Source organism: Hyalella azteca, unplaced genomic scaffold (genome assembly GCF_000764305.2).
Source record: "Hyalella azteca isolate HAZT.00-mixed unplaced genomic scaffold, Hazt_2.0.2 contig8321, whole genome shotgun sequence".
In the NCBI taxonomy this organism is placed as follows: Eukaryota; Metazoa; Arthropoda; class Malacostraca; order Amphipoda; family Hyalellidae; genus Hyalella; species Hyalella azteca.
In genome coordinates this window covers 130,778-148,522 of record NW_025938418.1, presented here as the reverse complement: position 1 = coordinate 148,522, position 17,745 = coordinate 130,778, and the positions used below count along the sequence as shown (strand labels likewise).

At 37.6% G+C, this 17,745-nt stretch overlaps 1 protein-coding gene across 1 annotated transcript in view; it reads left to right on the top strand.

Moving 5' to 3' along the window:
- Positions 1–911: 911 nt before the first annotated feature.
- Positions 912–17,745, top strand: part of LOC108667826 — a 48,223-nt gene continuing 31,389 nt past the window's right edge. Inside the window, exon 1 of the mRNA XM_018154896.2 lies at positions 912–1,669. Coding sequence (XP_018010385.1) covers positions 1,660–1,669 — 10 coding nt within the window. The 5' untranslated portion in view covers positions 912–1,659. The remainder of the gene's footprint in view (positions 1,670–17,745) is intronic.

The window sequence follows — 17,745 nt, the reverse complement described above, 5'->3', positions numbered from 1 at the left end:
TAAGAATGCCGATGCTAAAAAGAGAAGAATTTTGTCCGGCATTAGAAGCTGCCTAAAGTAATAAATAATATACGACTATATGCCCGAGCTTCGTATGACTTGAAAGTTACGCAGAAAGAAAAGCTCTTCTCGTAAGCCTTTCAATGCTAATACCTGGAACGGCCTGGAGCTCACGGCCTCCTTTACGGGCCTCGAGCGTGAGACTCGCAAACCCTTCAGGGCTAAAGATCATAATTCGTTCGATCTAAAACGATAGAGGAATGGAAGAGAGCTAAGAAACGTCTGCCGCCAGCGGTTGGGAAACTTTGTATTAAACACGCATGACAATTCAAACTTACGGCAAGCTTGCCGTCAGATGGCGAGAGCTGGCCGACAGAGGGCGCTAGTATTGCCATTGACGGAACGTTCAACTTGAGGTTTTAATGTCGAAACATATTAAATCTTCGACCGCACACAATATTTAGAAGAATATTCAAATTACAGATGAGTGATACAATTGGATACGAATTATTTTTGTAAAGCGTAACTTCAAACTGGAAAATTCTTCATATTACGCACCACTGGCGGGAGAAGTTGGATCGTCACAAGGTACGCCGCAGATGCCTGGACTACACAGCAGGTCGTCGTGCACCTGACACTGACAGCAGTTCAGTTAGCGCGAAGCAATCAAACAGTGAGGAGTGCGTCGCCTTAGCTCCTGTGAACCACGTTAATGGACATTTCCATACAAGTGCTCCTTATGACGAATGAAGTTAGCGTTGATAACGTGTAGTGTAAAATACAATTATTGAGATTTGGAGGACAATACCAGGGCTTGTGGTTGCGTTTATTAAGGCTTTCTGTACATTTTCTTTGGTGTAAAATTAAACGTTTCCGCTGATTTTAATTTAGGTACCTACATTGGGTAAGCTAAATTATTTGCGGGTGTAGGTTTATTTGGTACTGCTTGACAATCATATGAACAAATCTGGTAATCTGAAACTTATTTTCTGTATTTAAACTTGAATGTTTCACTGAAGACACAGACAACACTGAAGGTTGAAGGCGACCACTTCTATTTACTCGATAGAGGAAATTTTCATCAAGCTTTGATTCGATTTTACAGCTCCAAACCTCATTATTGAAAAGCCACTGAATTTTTCATACGGAGGATATTTACTGAGGATAATTCGCACACAGAGGCTAACCTTTCAATGGCTATTTGGGGATCTGTTTCATTTCAAGCTCAGTTCAGCCACGAATTAATTCATTAGATATTGTATGATCCATAGAACAGTGAGACCCGAGTCATTGAAGGTGATCTTTATTCTTATATAATTGTTGGACTGTTCTTATTGCGAGTTATTACTCGGCTGCATGCATGTGCTCGTTCAAACTGGAAGGAATCGAATGTGAAAAAAACGGAAATACTGAAAATTGTGACGTGCAGGAATGTAGAATCGGATTGATAGTTTAGTTGCGGCAGAGTTTGACAAGCAATTAGGAATGGATACATAATTAATCAAAACAAAGTGTCAATTTAAATCCAAGAGAGTTTTAAAAATTAATGATACAAAGGTGTTATTTGAAATCCAGGAGAGTTTAATTAATTAGTTACGGCTAAAAGTGATTTGAAATCCCGGAGAAGATTACAGAAAATCTCAAGGCCATATCGCCGTTATGCTGGACGGTGAGTAACGACAATTATTGCTTGCTAATGTTTTAATTGTCAAGAAAATCGACTCAGGTTTACCGCAATTTTTAATTTTGCTGGTTTTTATGTTCAATTGGAAGGGATTTCGCTTTTTTTATAATGATTAAACAAAAAATTTAAACTTCTACCATATATCTATAATTATTTTTTTCATTACGTCTAGTTTAATGACTTCTAGTTCAACTCGAATTAGCGTTTACGTACAGATTAAATAATCTATAACATAAGCTGAAGTGAGGCTGCATGGAGTTCGTAAAATTTTAGCGTTGTTACTTGTCAAGCACAATTGTTTTTTTTCCTGCTATTTTACTAAAAATATATACGCCAATAGTGAATTCCAGGATTGGAATACGTAACAAACATACAGCAATATAATTTTCTTATCTGAATTTACAGAGTTATCTGACTCTGAGCATCGCTTGTGTAGGTTCAGGTTTCATGTCCTGCAGACGCGCGCACGAATCATGAATTTGATGCGCTATAGGTTCCGGCAAATTCCTGTGATGAGGAAGATGATGGGGTGAATGGGGTGATTGGTGGTGAAGCTGATGGGATGATTGGTGGTGAAGCTGATGGGGTGATTGGTGGTGAATCTGATGGGGTGATTGGTGGTGAAGCTGATGGGGTGATTGGTGGTGAAGCTGGTGAGGTGATTGGTGGTGAAGCTGATGGGGTGATTGGTGGTGAAGCTGATGAGGTGATTGGTGGTGAAGCTGATGAGGTGATTGGTGGTGAAGCTGATGGAGTGAATGGTGGTGAAGCTGATGAGGTGGATGAGCTGATGAGGTGGATGGGGTGAATTATTTAGGTGCCGGACGTCTTAAGATTCCATAAATAGTGGAACTGTATGTCTTAAATACCTACATATACAACTAAATGGAAACTAGTTTCCTGCAAACGCGCGCGATGATTTCAATCAATAATTTAATAAGAGTAAAAAATTAAATAAATCACTTTAATAGAGTTTTTTCTGTGATTCATAGGCAACATTCATTGAAAGAGGAAAATTTATTTTTGCTACTGAATTTTCAGATAAGAAAAGACGTGTGAGTTTTTGGCAGCTGTTATCTGAGCGAATCCATTGTGTAGGGAAGCGAAGGAAGTAGAAGGAAGTAATCCGATGCGTGAAGAGGTCAGCTACATCACAGGATTCTTATTTCTTATTTATTCTTATTTTCTACTGACGCACCGACTGATAGAAGGCCAAAGCGAAGCGCACAGATATCAAATGTGATATTTTATCTATTTTCTAGGACTTGTGAAGCAATCGAAGTATTGATGGGAGGAGGTAATGTATATGCAGTTAATTTAGCCGCATTCTTATTATGGAGTTTTGAAAATCTCTCGAGCTATTTAATTATTAAATAACAAGACAAATTTATACTTCCAAGCAAATATTTTGGTAAGATGAGTCAGGCCGAAATTAAACAGTTAGCCTGATATGAGACAAAGTGCTTCAGATATATCCTAGAAACATAGAGCCTGAGTTTCAAGCTCCACTGGACCGGGTTCCTTATAGGTATTAATTTTTCAGTGCACTCACTTTAAATAACCGAAGTCACAGCACACTCGTATATACCCGCTTTGACGTGTATTTAGATCTAACCGCCTAATTTGGTTTGAGATAACTATATAGTAACTAGTATACCGCATAAGAAATATATTTTATGTACAATAATAGTTTGTGTAATAAATCGTATCACACTAGATCCTCGGGTTAGCTCCAACTGCCGTAAGAGATTGTAGGTAGTCAGCCTCACATCTAGTTATTCTTATAAGTTCCATGTTTAGGCCAAAAGATAGTAGGTAGTCAGCCTCACATCTAGTTATTCCTATAAGTTCCATGTTTAGGCCAAACAACAGTAACAATGTTGAGGTGGCGTCCAGTCTAACCTCCGATCTCTGAGGTCACTTCAGGCGTAGCTCCACGCTACCCACGCAACCTGACACCAAATTTCCTGTGGCATATAAGCCAGCTATTCGATGTCTTCCAGTGGTCTGCTTCTGCCGTCTAGTTAGGTAGGCGTTATAGTTAAGTAAGATGATGAACTTGATTGGACACCCTGCTCAATTTCTTGGTGAATTTTTTGTCACGATCCTGTCAAGCCAACGTGTGTTTTGTTTCAAGTAAACATTTCAAAATGGCAAGTCTCTTGTGCTCTGAATTGAGATACCTGTACGCTCACATTACTTACAATTCTATGTTTCTCTAAAATTATCACCTAAGGGAATGGTGTATTAGTTAATTTTCGTGGTATTATCTATAGCAGAAATATGATCCTGATTAACCCATGAACTTAAAGTCGCCCTCGAGCTCGCTAATTTGACGCGTAACCTGTTATCTCGTGAGATTTGGTTTCTTTATTCCTTATCTTCAGCTTGTGTTCTAGAACGCGCGATGACCTTATCATGAGCCCTTCCTTATCTCATCTTCAAGTCATCTTGTGTTCTGGAACGCGCGGTAATCTTATCATGAGTTCTTCCTTATCTCATCTTCAAGTCATCTTGTGTTCTGCACGGTGACCTTATCATGAGTTCTTCCTTATCTCATCTTCAAGTCATCTTGTGTTCTTGAACGCACGGTGACCTTATCATGAGTCTATCATGAGATAATCTTAACACATCGCTGCTTATATGTATAGATAAAGACGCTCCTTTCGCGAGCAGCACGTCCTAACATGTATGCAGCTCAAGCCATTTAAATAAGATTCCTTGCTATATCTGTTCATACTTTATTGAACGTACCTGATGAAAACGGCTGAAAAATGATGGCTTAAAATAATCATGACTCGGTCAGCTCATTTGAGAGTCTGGCCGAATGGTGATACCATGTCTCTGCCTAAAGAATAATAATAATCGATTTTAGCTATCAGTTTTTCCTGCATTACAGGTTTTGTTGCTTCATTTTTATCACATCACATCCTTCCATGGCATTGCTTGGTATAGTCAAATGAACCGAAACACCTTTCTCATTATTTTCGTTAATTACTATCCAACGTGAAATTAGAGTACCGTACCTTATGCATTTGGTTGACCGTCGGCTATTGGGTGGCCGAATAACAATTAACCGAAGGTCTGGCATCTCGTGTTCTGGCTTATATATCACATGAATCGGAAATATTGCAGGTGGCATTCTGCGCGAAAACTTATTCTAAATATAAGCGCAAAATATCCCATATAATGGTGCGAATTCTTATATGGTAATACGAAATTCCTAATTTTGAAGTAAATGACATGAAAATCAATCGTGCGCAATAAATGCAACCTAGATGCATTCTCATGAATAGGTTTAGATGATTTCAATGCCTGGATATACTGAAGAATAAGTTGTTGGATGAGATTATTGAAAGTGATTGATGGATATGCTAAATAATGAGGATTCATTATATAGTAGCGAGAGGCTAAGGCTACAACCAAATCAAGATAGTTGGCAAACACTGAGCGTCCAATTTTATTTTTTTGCTCACGTAAGCCAACCATTAGATTCAGTGAGGTGTTTCAGAGCAGGATGCATACGGGCTTATTTCTTCACAGTCGTGAGTCGAAGCTTATGCTCCAGCATGTGCAATGTAAATAATGGAAATTAGGGAGAGTGATATTTCAAATTGAGGATGAAAATATTCGAAATTATTGAACATTGATATTGAACAAAAATTTGGACCAGTGTAGTTGAGTCAGTTGCAACTCTTCAAGGAAACGTCTTGGTCATTCACGTCTGTGGGACCATGCTAGTCTTGCAGTACAGAACACCGGACCTCACATTTCTTGCTTATAGCGCTAGAATTTAGTATACAAATTTAAAGCCAGAGGTGAAATTTGCTAGAATTTGAGTTGAACGATGTTTATGAGGATTAGAAATGTGTTGAAGGAAATTCGGAATGAACAATGTAGGTACGGTACTGAGTACTGAAAATAGATGCTCGGAATTTCTTTACACATACGGTAAAGAAAAGAATTTCGATTGGTATGTTGCAGTTCTAAACTTCAATACACAATTTCACGGCACATTAGTTTAATGGAATTGTATCTAAATATCAGCATGTACAAGAAACTTTTGAAAATTTATGTTTTGTGGATAGAAAACAATCAGAGATAGATTCGTGTAATAACATTTTTTATACAATTGAATGACGAATCATTTGGACTTCCTCGATCGTTTCATGTCTACTCGTTTGGTCATCTCGACAACGACAATCAATTTTGAAAAATGACTGAAATCAACCGTGTATTGGTATATGCAATTAATGATCATATCAATAGGAATTTTGAAAATATTATACGTAGATTTTCTCCTTAAAACTCCATTGGGTAAACAGTGACTCAGAACTTTAAGCCTTCGTGCCAAGAGAATGTGTCGTATCAACTATCACGTTATTTTGTAATTTACTCGCTATACGCTATTTAATTAATGGGCGTATGCAGTCAACAAATTTCTCACGAAGTTTGTTTCATTATCACGCAGCTTTCTACCTCATATAATGGCGCGGCGCTCGTGCGCAAGAATGCTGCCTGGTCACTGCATGCATGCGAGGTGAGCGCCGGTCTTTTCACTGTCTACAAAAGAACTTTTTACGAAGCGTTCGCTTATCAACAAAAAAATATTCATGAGGAGTTTCTCCCCTTGAAATTTGTTGCCGAGGAAATTTTGGGTGGTAAATTATTTCGCGTAAGATTAATGACCAATCAATTGTTGATGACCAGATATCGAAACAGGAGTTTTCACAAAGGTCTATTCTTCTCAAAATTCATGCTGACTCACTCTCATTTAAGATACTTTTTCCAACGAAGCGGAATTGATCTTCGAAAGATATTGTTCCTTATAATGTTTGGCCCTTCTGGAACAATACATAAAAACTTCTTGCAACGATCGTCTCGAGTTCTCGAACCTCCCATTTCAGCCAGCCTTCGACCCAAACGAAGGAGCACGAAAGCAAGTTTTTCGGTCAAGATGCCACACCTTAGAATGTTTCTCGGCTTGCGAAATCGACGACGGCATTTCTATTTCATCCTGCTTTGTTGATGGGCCTTCAAAAAGACAGGAGGATTAGCATCAGCTTGACCAGTAGAAAAAAGTGGAATAGAAGGCAGAGGTAAAAACTCTTACAGGTTTCCTTATGGGCGTCTGTACGCAAGCTGCATACTGCATAGCGGAACGAACGCCTCGAGGGATGAGAGTTACCAGCATAACGCTCACGCTGTCTCTGCCTTTCCTTAAACGTATGGTGACGTAACTTGATCGCGATTACTGACTTGGAAATTGCTCCTAACCGAAAGCCCTTTGCCGATTCACCCTTGGCCGATTCACCCTTTGCCGATTCACCCTTTGCCGATTCTACAATTTCTTTATTGTTCTATTTAAAATAGCTAGCATGATTCCTGGCTAAAATCTGACGTCCTTGAGAATGTTACTCCTCCTCATGTGCCAAGTTACATTTGTACACTGAACAAATTATTTAAATGTATTTTTAGTTTTATCTGGTAGGTACAAGTTGCTTAAAATAAATATTGATTCTTGTTATTTATGGTCTTAAAATTGGAGGCAATCAATCTAGATTTAATATATTCTATCAGCATATCTCTATCATTCTTCTCTCATTCCGAAAAATTACGTTCGTCACATGTTGATATAAATAAGCTCAACATGGTCTAAAATTTGTACCACTTAACCCGTCCGTCCGTCGCGCCTTAAAAAAACCAACGCCGAGTGGACGCCAGTTTGCCTAACCTTTGTACCCGCGACCGGCCCCTGAAAAAGGCGCCACATTTCTCCCGCGTACGCGAAATTAAACTTTCTCTACGATCAAGAGAACATGAACTCTGCGTGCCTCTTTGCCTTAAGTAGTGAGCTGGCATGCCTTGTAGTGACCTAGGCATGGAATCTCATCCCTTCACTATACGCCTCGTACGGTTCCTGTTGGAATAACATTGCAAAACTGAATAAGTAGTATAGTATAAGTATAGTATAAGTCCTGTGTAGTAGACTACGTGACTTCAGAGCTACGAGGTAAATGGTTAGCAAAGCGGTTGCCAAACTTAGAGCAGAAGCTGTTAATAATATATCGAATTTATCTAGTGAATGTTAGTAAACCACATACGTAGTTCTCCCTAATAGTATACGTGTGTCATCCCGTTCATAATTTGATGGTTAAAACAGGGCGAAAAAAAAACACTCGCACAAAAGACAACACAGCACAAACTGTGCGCCGATGATGCAGGTTTAATAGATTTGCAGTACGCGTCACGCTATCAAAAATTCGAGATCGAGGGAGTGGAATTGGAATATAGACAATAGTTTGATATGTCCCTGTAAGGCTGTGCGACTATCGCCGCAGGAAAAAATTAAATTTATTAACAGTAAGAGAAATGGACACGAAATATTCAGCGTTATAAACTAATATAAATATACAGCGAAATATACTGCCCAAGTTACTACGCTACGCTACTCTGCTTCTGATTCACCTAAACCAGCGAAAAGCGGACCGCGTAGTTTATGCACTAACTCATCTTATACTATTTATTTTATATTTTACTCAAAATATAGTGTTATTGACTACTTATGATTCGGTTACATCCTGAAAATTGCTGGCGAATCTTGAATGGCAAGCCACGAATCTTCGGCGGGCTAAGAATTTTTATCATTCACATTTCAAATTATGACATACCATTTTAATAAATGACACATGCGCTGTACAAAAAAATCTATTTCATTCGTGAAACTGAATTGCACTGAAGTCAATTAATTTTGTACTTATCATATCTCGATGTGGCTGACATAATTGTTGAATTTCACTGTCAATGCCACGTACGGGTTTTGCGTTTTGCTCGTTACCTTGTGCCACGATGTAGGATTGGGATAGTTAGATAGTTAGATACCTACCCATAGTTTTTGCGATCTTCGTTTGCTTATAAGAAATCAATCCAACTCTTTCGAAAAGAATATTCACTTTATGTTAACGGCCAAACACTTCAGGACTGGATAGGAAAATATTTTCTCCCTAGCTGAAAATTTCCAGGCATTTTTCTGCCTTACGTATCCAACAATCGTAATTTATAAATGAAAGTGTTTGAATATAAATAAGTAAACAGATACAACAATGGATTTTGTTTGCCCTTTAATGATGAAATGAATATTCTGTCACCCAACGGAACAAATTGTTTACGTTATTTCCATACTGCTATCAGTAAATTTTCAAATTCACTGTTTTCGTGGCACCAATTTTATTTTTATTTCGTGTCAAGTCGTTCATTTCCAGTCTAGGCTTCTCAAGTACTTCTGTGCGACTCGGCGTTATAGCGTTTAAACTTAGCGTTTGTCCCGCATCAAACTCGCATCAATTCCGTTGCGCATCGTTGCACTGGCACTTCGCAATCAGGATACAATTTTGTTAGCCGGAAAGTTAGCCCTGAAAGTTAGCCGGAATATTTTTATCATTTACTAAGATATTAAGCAGGTTAGAATAATGAAAGAATTTGTGAACAACTAATTAATTATAAATTAATTAATTATGTAGCCTGAACGTTGAAGATAGTTACGCAAAAAGTTATTTTTCGATGGCCTTTTATCCTGGGTTTTGTGAGCTTGAATTTTAATATGACATTATGAATCGAAACTGTCTACGTATTTATGGAGCATTTAAAAGAGATTACTTTAAGCCCATCATAAACTTTCAGATTGTCGTTGAATTAAAGTGAGAGAAACAACGAATAATTCCGATAATCATTTACATCTCTTCTTGATCAATCAAGCATGGCTGAAAAATTTATTTCCTGACAAAATCTGTGTCTTTGTAGTACATTTCTGTCTCAAGGTAATTGCAAGAGACAAGTTGTTAAGTTTTAAACGATTTTCGAACTCACGAACGTCAAACGGAAATATGGAATGATATTTGCCTGAAAAAGGATTGAGTGTAACTAATGCTCAAATTGTTTACAATGAAACGGGCTACGTAAGACAGCAATCAAATCAAACGAAATCATAAAAAAATATGTGCTTTACCCCTACCAGAATTCCTCGTGTAAAATAATGTTGAAATTTCCAATTCACTCATGACGTACGAAATCCTTAACGGTAATGTTTGAGTTGACATAAAAATCAATAACTAAATTTTTACATTTTCTGTTGAACTATTCTTCATTTTTGTCTCGATTATAATGATTGTACACTTTTAATTTACACTTTATGTTTTAAACGGAAATAATTTAACCTTTGGTGTTTTAATGACATTTTTTTTAATCTGACTTATTTGGTAATAACTTTCGTGTGGATCAATGCTTACATTGGAACGACTTTGAATATGTGTTGCTGATGTTTTCAAATTAATCAAATGTAATTTTAAATTAAAACTTGCTATGTTGAATAACCATGTGAATTTTAACCTGCACTGTTGGCTGCGCCCGTCAAGACCAGCCGCTCAGCTGCCTCAACCAGTCACGCTAGTCGGGACCTTGAGCTGACGCCAGTCATGCTGCCCTGCCTGCATTCCTCACGCTGACGCCAGTCATGCTGCCCTGCCTGCATTCCTGTCACGCTGACGCCAGTCATGCTGACCTGCCTGCATTCCTGTCACGCTGACGCCTGTCATGCTGACCTGCCTGCATTCCTCTCACGCTGACGCCAGTCATGCTGACCTGCCTGCATTCCTCTCACGCTGACGCCAGTCATGCTGACCTGCCTGCATTCCTCTCACGCTGACGCCAGTCATGCTGACCTGCCTGCATTCCTCTCACGCTGACGCCAGTCATGCTGACAGCTTACACTTCTCACAGTTTTCTGATGTTCATGCCCTCGCATTCTTCACTCAACATTCAGGATTATGCCTCATTATTGCTTGCGTTCTGCACCCAGATAAAATAAGGCGTTTCTTAATTGCCTATATATTTACATTTCATTGATCATGTCTCTATAACATTCTGAATTATCTTGCCCAATAAGTAAACTTTATTCTATTCATGTAAAAAAAATTATCAACATGTAAGGCGACGTGGTTGTCGTGACTTGGTACCTGCGAGATGCCGATTAGCCTTCACAACAAGCGACTCGTGTTGCCGATCCCTGCTGTAAATACTCGATGCAAGAAGTTGCCAGCGTGTATATTACTTGTTTAATGTTTCCTTGGTCATTTTCATGCCTCTACGACAACAACAAATAACTTGCAATGTGCGGAGGTATCTCAATTCTACAGTGGACGCTGTCCTTCACCCCGTGGCCTTCACCAATTACTACGTGTGGCAATGCCGTTATTTCCTTTTAATTTAGGATACAATAGTGAATTTACTGTGATTAAATAAGAAGCATAAATATTAAAGCCGATTTATATCTGATTAGAGATTTTTTGCTAATTCAGTAAACGAAAAACTCCAATCGAGGTATTAGCGTACAAAAAACTACTTCGTAGCTCGCGTATATTTAGGTGTAATATTTCTATTTATATTTTTCCGTGCATTATAGGATTAGAAATGCTCTTCTGTTTACTAGTCGCTGCGTGTGGTACTTGAAACCTTCGTATTAAAAAAATTTTAATAAATCGATAGAAATTTAATTTTACAAATTATATATGTATAATTTCCTGTTTAAAAATATTTGATTTTCATTATTTAATGATTTCATTCAAACTAAAATACAGGTAAAAATTGCTCAACCGTTTATTTTTATCATACTGGATATTTTTAGATTAAACTGCGACTATATTTAAACTGTATAAAGAGTATCTTCCTGTTGATAGGATTTTTAAAATATTATTCAGCAGCATAACATATTTATATTCTAAATCAGTTAACCGTGAATCGGGTAAGGCTGCTTCAACTCTTAATGATAAATAAGACAATGATAATAAATAAAAAATTTGATAATTTTCTATGAACTTCAACTGTAAACCATCAAAAAACTTAGCAACCAATTAATGAAGTACCGTAATCAAGTTTATAAGCTGACGTCTTACTTGTGGTATTCCTCTCGAGTAGAAGTAACAAAAACTCCGTAATAACCTGGTAACATAATAAGCTTTTTTGAGACTGGATGCCGTGTAACCACACTACAGTACAAGGAAGTCAACATGGATGTGTTTTTTGCTTCGAATGAGATCCAACAATATCAATTGAAAGTTATTTCAGCATTGTGTTCAAATAAAGCTGTTCATCTTCATTTACCATCAGGACGTTTTCAAGAGACGATCCAACGAAGAAGTATTAGAATGAATGTTCATACTAAATATTCAAAATTAACCAAACGTCTAGTCAAGCTCAGCGGTGAACGTGTTGATTTTTGTAACATTCTAGTTTACGGGATCCGTTTTGGTTTCACTTGCAATAAGACAAAGATAATAAATTCTTCTCGCTGAGTATATTTTGGGTTATGATCAAAGTTATCCTTAACTGCTCGATAGAGTCACGGCACAGCTCAAAATAAATGTAGAGACGCACGAGAAATGAGTCATGCTGCGTGCGTGAGTCACCAGAACGGAAGCACCGGGCTTCCGCTAACCAGTTTCCTCGCGAGAAAATCCATTAAAGTTCTCAGAAACCACAAAGTTCACATGGAAACATATTCCTAAGAAATATTTTGTCACAGGAGTCTCAGTGAAGAACATGACAAATATTTTATTTTTCTACCGAGATAATTAATGAACCAGATATATGTATGTAACCAGAATAATGAATAATGAACAGCAAGATTACAATATGAGAAGACACGGTTGCAACGACAGAGTGACGATGTCGAAGTCGACAATCAGGCAATAAGTCCAGCAGCTATCTCAATCAATCGTCAGTTATGGAAAGATCGGTTCCAAAGGCCGGATCCCTTGTGAATCAAGTCACGAAAAGTTCAAGAATCGGCAACAGGCCATGGGCCTATTTCTTCACTGCCGACACTTCTATTCTATTCTATTCTATTCAGAGACGACATGCATCTTAACCAGTTGATGACGGACATATTCGCGCAGTTATATTAAATTCTCTTGAGCTCAAACTCGGTACATTTTGGTGAGTAAATCGCGTAAGCGCGTCATTCTCACTAGAGGTGTTTAAATGAAGGCAGAAATGGACTTTTAAAGCTTACTTAATTAAAAAATTCTTAATAAAATCAATTGCAAAATTTATCTTTAAAATCTTGATTTGTGGACACACTTGAAGATTGATGTGAACTGCTTTGATAAACTGTGTGCATATTGCAGAAAAAGAACAATTAGACGAAAAAACGGACCAACTTGAATAAAAAAAATTAGCGAATTCCTCCTTGACCTCATTAGTTATTCAATGAGAAACAACTTGCTTTATTTTTTTTTTTTGTGATGGAAAACCTGTCTCTCTATGTTTCAATTAGAATAAAAAGTCTGCAGTTGGAGTGAAAACAGAGACTCTTGTTTCCTGTCTTCGAGATTTTATTACGCTGATTTTCTTATTTATCAGTGTTTTGTGGAAGCGGAAGTGTGAGAAGTTATTTGCTATTGAATACCTACTATAACTCTTCGCTGAATAAATGTTGTTTGTCCTGCAAAATTATCTGATTTTCAAATTGGAAAAAAATTAATCTCAATCTCTAAAGAAAATGAACCCTGTTTCATAATACGAGTACAAGAAATGAAATAATGGTATAAGATGAAGCAATCGGAGTAAACGTGTTAATTCTATCGGACATCCTCTTTTTGACGTTTTTTGCCTATGCCTGAATCATCATGGCTCGCCAGTGACACATTTATCGCAGGAAATTGCAGTATTCTTTGCTGTCTTTAGATCGAGATGCACGTTTTCCTCCTCTGCCCTGAAGCCAAGCCTTTGTTTTGAGTGAAGCTCTGGTTCCTTCTCTAGCGATACCTAAACACTGCGCTGCCTCTCACTCTCGATTTACAATTTAGCCCGCGGCACATCTACTCTATTGTTAAGCGAGCGGCCATTGTTATATGACCGCGTTGCCTGAGTAACATGGTTATGCTGGAACACTAAAATGTCTTTGCTGCGGTCCAGTGATGGTATACCACTTCAGTTTACCGGTGATATTAATATGCCGGTCTGCTATTAATGCTGAAGTACTGTTTCGTGCTTAAAATTGCGCAGACTTGAGCGCGAATTTCAAGTATGCGCGTATTACATGAAGTGAGAGGTGTGCTATATATGTGAGCATGTTAATCTTGGGTATTGGCATTCCATGCATCGTTGTTATCAAGATAAAGTTGAGTTGGTGCTCTAGCCCATTAAATTCATGTCTTCCTATAGGGTTTTATAGAATAATTTATCACGCGTTGGTCGAGTTCATCACAGTGATATAAATTAGCATAACAAGTGAACTTCACGATAAATATATTAAGGAATCGCAAGACAATTTGGATATTCTGATGCAAAATGTACTGTAAAAGAAAGGCACGTTTTTCCAGGCTGCATGGAAGTATATATTACCATTCATGTATATGGAAGTATATACGCAATATATACTTCGTATATACTATGGAAGTATATACGTATACGTAATATATACTTCCATTCATGGAAGTATATATTACGCATTCATGCCCGTGTTTGGGACGACGATGGACGTGTCCAGTGAGAGGGTAGCTCAAACAAATGCTTCTTCCTACTGGTATATTTTTTGCCGCAAGGAATTCAGCGTCATTAGTTGAAGGCGAGGCTCGACTTTATTGCCAGGCTGGTCTTGTGTCCGCAGGAAATGCCTGCGCTCATGAACATAATGGATCGGCCACACTTGAGCGATAGCGAGACAGTGTCTTATATTCTTTTGTAATTTACTGTTCAATTAAATTTATTATTTAGGAAGGGGAATCAGAGGAAGGAAGTGTTGAATAAAGGTAGCATTCATGTATTTATTTAGTACCGTAAAATGGGGTTACTTTGACTCCCGGGGCAACTTTGACCACTTTTTGTTTTTTTAACAAAAACCCTCAAAACTCAAAAACTATTTGACATAGAAAAATTTTGCCAATGGCCATTAAAGGCCTAATACTGAGGCTACATAACACAATAGAAAGATTTAAAAAGTTTGCATATCTAATAGGTTAAAAAATTAAAAATGTGACCCGCAAAAAAAAAAGCTATTATTTAAAGCCTGTTGGAGTACCCCCTCCAATTTTTTTATTTTTTGGTAAAATAACTCCAGGTTTTGATGCATTGTAGTAGAACTCTTCTAGTTACATATGCAAATGGCAAATTTTAGGAAAGTGTCATAGTTTGCAAATGGGGGCGCCGCCCCCCAATGGGGGAACTTTGACCACCTAATGGCAGCCGTGACGGGGTAACATTGACCGGCTTGAAAATTAAGTTAAAATTACCATAGGTACTATATAACATATTTTATGTTTGATACACCTATTAATGTTTTTTCTTTATGTTTCAGACTCTACAGAGTCTTATATATGGTAATTTTAACTTAATTTCCAAACCGGTCAATGTTAACCCGTCACGGCTGCCATTAGATGGTCACATTTCGCCCATTGGGGGGCGGCACCTCCAATTTGCAAACTATGACACTTTCCTAAAATTTGTCATTTGCATATGTAACTAGAAGAGTTCTACTACAATGCACCACAACCTGGAGTTATTTTACCAACAAATAAAATTGATTTTACCACCAGTCAAAGAAACCCCAAGAGCTGGGAAAACAAAGACCATCACTTTTTTTAAAATTACATCAAAACTATTAGAGGCAGGAGCCAGCAATTTATGGTTAGTGAAGCTAGAGTATAGACCTGTATTTTGCATGTTTCAATTTAAGTTTAACTTATCTAGTAAGAAAATGGCATCATTTTGAAAAAAAAAGTGGTCAAAGTTACCCAATTTTACGGTATTGCTGATATTTCACGCCGAATTTTTGCAGAAAATTGTGCAGGACCGGTAGAGGCTTTAATCTGTTTTCCTTGAAGCCAAATTAGAAAATTGCCTATAATTATTAGTGTGAACACTTCGATTGGAAACTTTCATTCTGGAAAATAAATAGGTATATATCTACTCCTCGCATCGCAACTGTTGAATCCATGTAACTTTGATCGTTTGATCGGGAACATGCATACATGTGAGTAGATCTATCTTATTAGTATTATCCCAAATAGAATTGCATGAGTGCGGAACTAATGAACTGTGAAAGAATATCGAAACTATGGAAGATGGTACCTTCGATCTACATCAACTTCAAAATAATCCCTTATATTACAGGCCATTGTACCATAGAACTACTGACGTAAAAAATTAGATTACGGGCTTCGTCATCATTGAGCTACATAACATAAAAAATATCAAGATTATGTGGCGCATTACCATTAAACTACTCGACATCAAAAATATCTATGTTACGTGGTGCCGCGCCATTGAACGACTACTGAACAACAACAAATCGCGCGCGCTGCTGCATTTAATTGCTTAGTAATAAATCTCTAGATTACGGGCTGCTTCTCTATATAACTACTTAACATACAAAATCTCTAGATTACGGGCCGCTGCTCTATTGAACTACTTAACATGCAAAAATCACTAGATTACGGGCTGCTTCTCTATTGAACTACTTAACATCTGTCAAATCTCTAGATTACGGGCTGCTTCTCTATTGAACTACTTAACATCTGAAAAATCTTTAGATTACGGGCCGCTGCTCTATTGAACTACTTAACATCAAAAAATCTCTAGATTACGGGCCGCTGCTCTATTGAACTACTTAACATCTGAAAAATCGTTAAATTACGGGCCGCTGCTCTATTGAACTACTTAACATGCAAAAATCACTAGATTACGGGCCGCTGCTCTATTGAACTACTTAACATCTGAAAAATCGTTAAATTACGGGCCGCTGCTCTATTGAACTACTTAACATCTGAAAATCGCTGCTCTATTGAACTACTTAACATCAAAAAATCTTTAGATTACGGGCCGCTACTCTATTGAACTACTTAACATCAAAAAATCTCTAGATTACGGGTCGCTGCTCTATTGAACTACTTAACATCAAAAAATCTCTAGATTACGGGCCGCTGCTCTATTGAACTACTTAACATCTGAAAATCTCTAGATTACGGGCCGCTGCTCTAATGAACTACTTAACATAAAAAAATCTCTAGATTACGGGCCGCTGCTCTATTAAACTATACACTTAAAATCAGAAAAATCTCTAGATTACGGGCCGCTGCTCTATTGAACTACTTTATTGGAAAAGAAATCTTCTTTGTTGCCGTAATTGTAAGCAAGTGCTTGATGCTCGTTACGCTGAATCGCTGCCAGGAGATGAGCTCGTCGGCTGTTGTGGCCATTAAGACTGATGCCCGTTAAAGGATTTCGCATCATTAGCTAGAAATCCATCAATTTTCAGCATCAAAACAATTGTGACCAAATCCTATTAATTATCGGTAGGTGTTCACGATACGAGAAGATTGTTTATGATGCATTGCCTGCTTGCAGTTCTTCGCTATGAATTAGAAAAATCTTCTTCAATAGGCTTTTCTTCGAATTAGGCCAAGGTGATTTTGGACAATGAATGGCTATACATATATATGTACCTATATTGCAGCTGCTTGCTGTTGACAATGAAATAATATACTTTACACACTTACTATGTAATGACACCTCAGCAGTAATTCAAGGCTTAATTGCCTGATAACAATCTTAATTCCTGCTAATTAACTAATTTGGCAATCAAATATTTTCTGCGTACTAATTTATACAATATCGTTTGAAGATTTAATTAAATAATTATTGGGCCGAAAATCGGAGATATTTTCCTACTGATTTATTTTATCTGCTTAGCCACAAAATTCTGACTAAATAATATGTACCTATCAAGGACTACTACACACAGGACATGCATAGCCTATGTCCAGCCTCTGCTAGCAGAGGCGATCGCCTACACTATTAAAATGCTGTTGTTTTAGTGGCATCAACAAATGATATGCCCATAATTGTTTCATACAATAGTATTACAATGTGTGTAGTAGTCCTTGGTCAGAACCATAGACTTTTTGCCAGTTTTGAAGTTCAAAATTTTGTACTAAGCAAAGTAGGTACCATTTTCCTGCCTTCATACACTGATAAAAAAAATATTTAAATGGAGTGGAATGCACCAC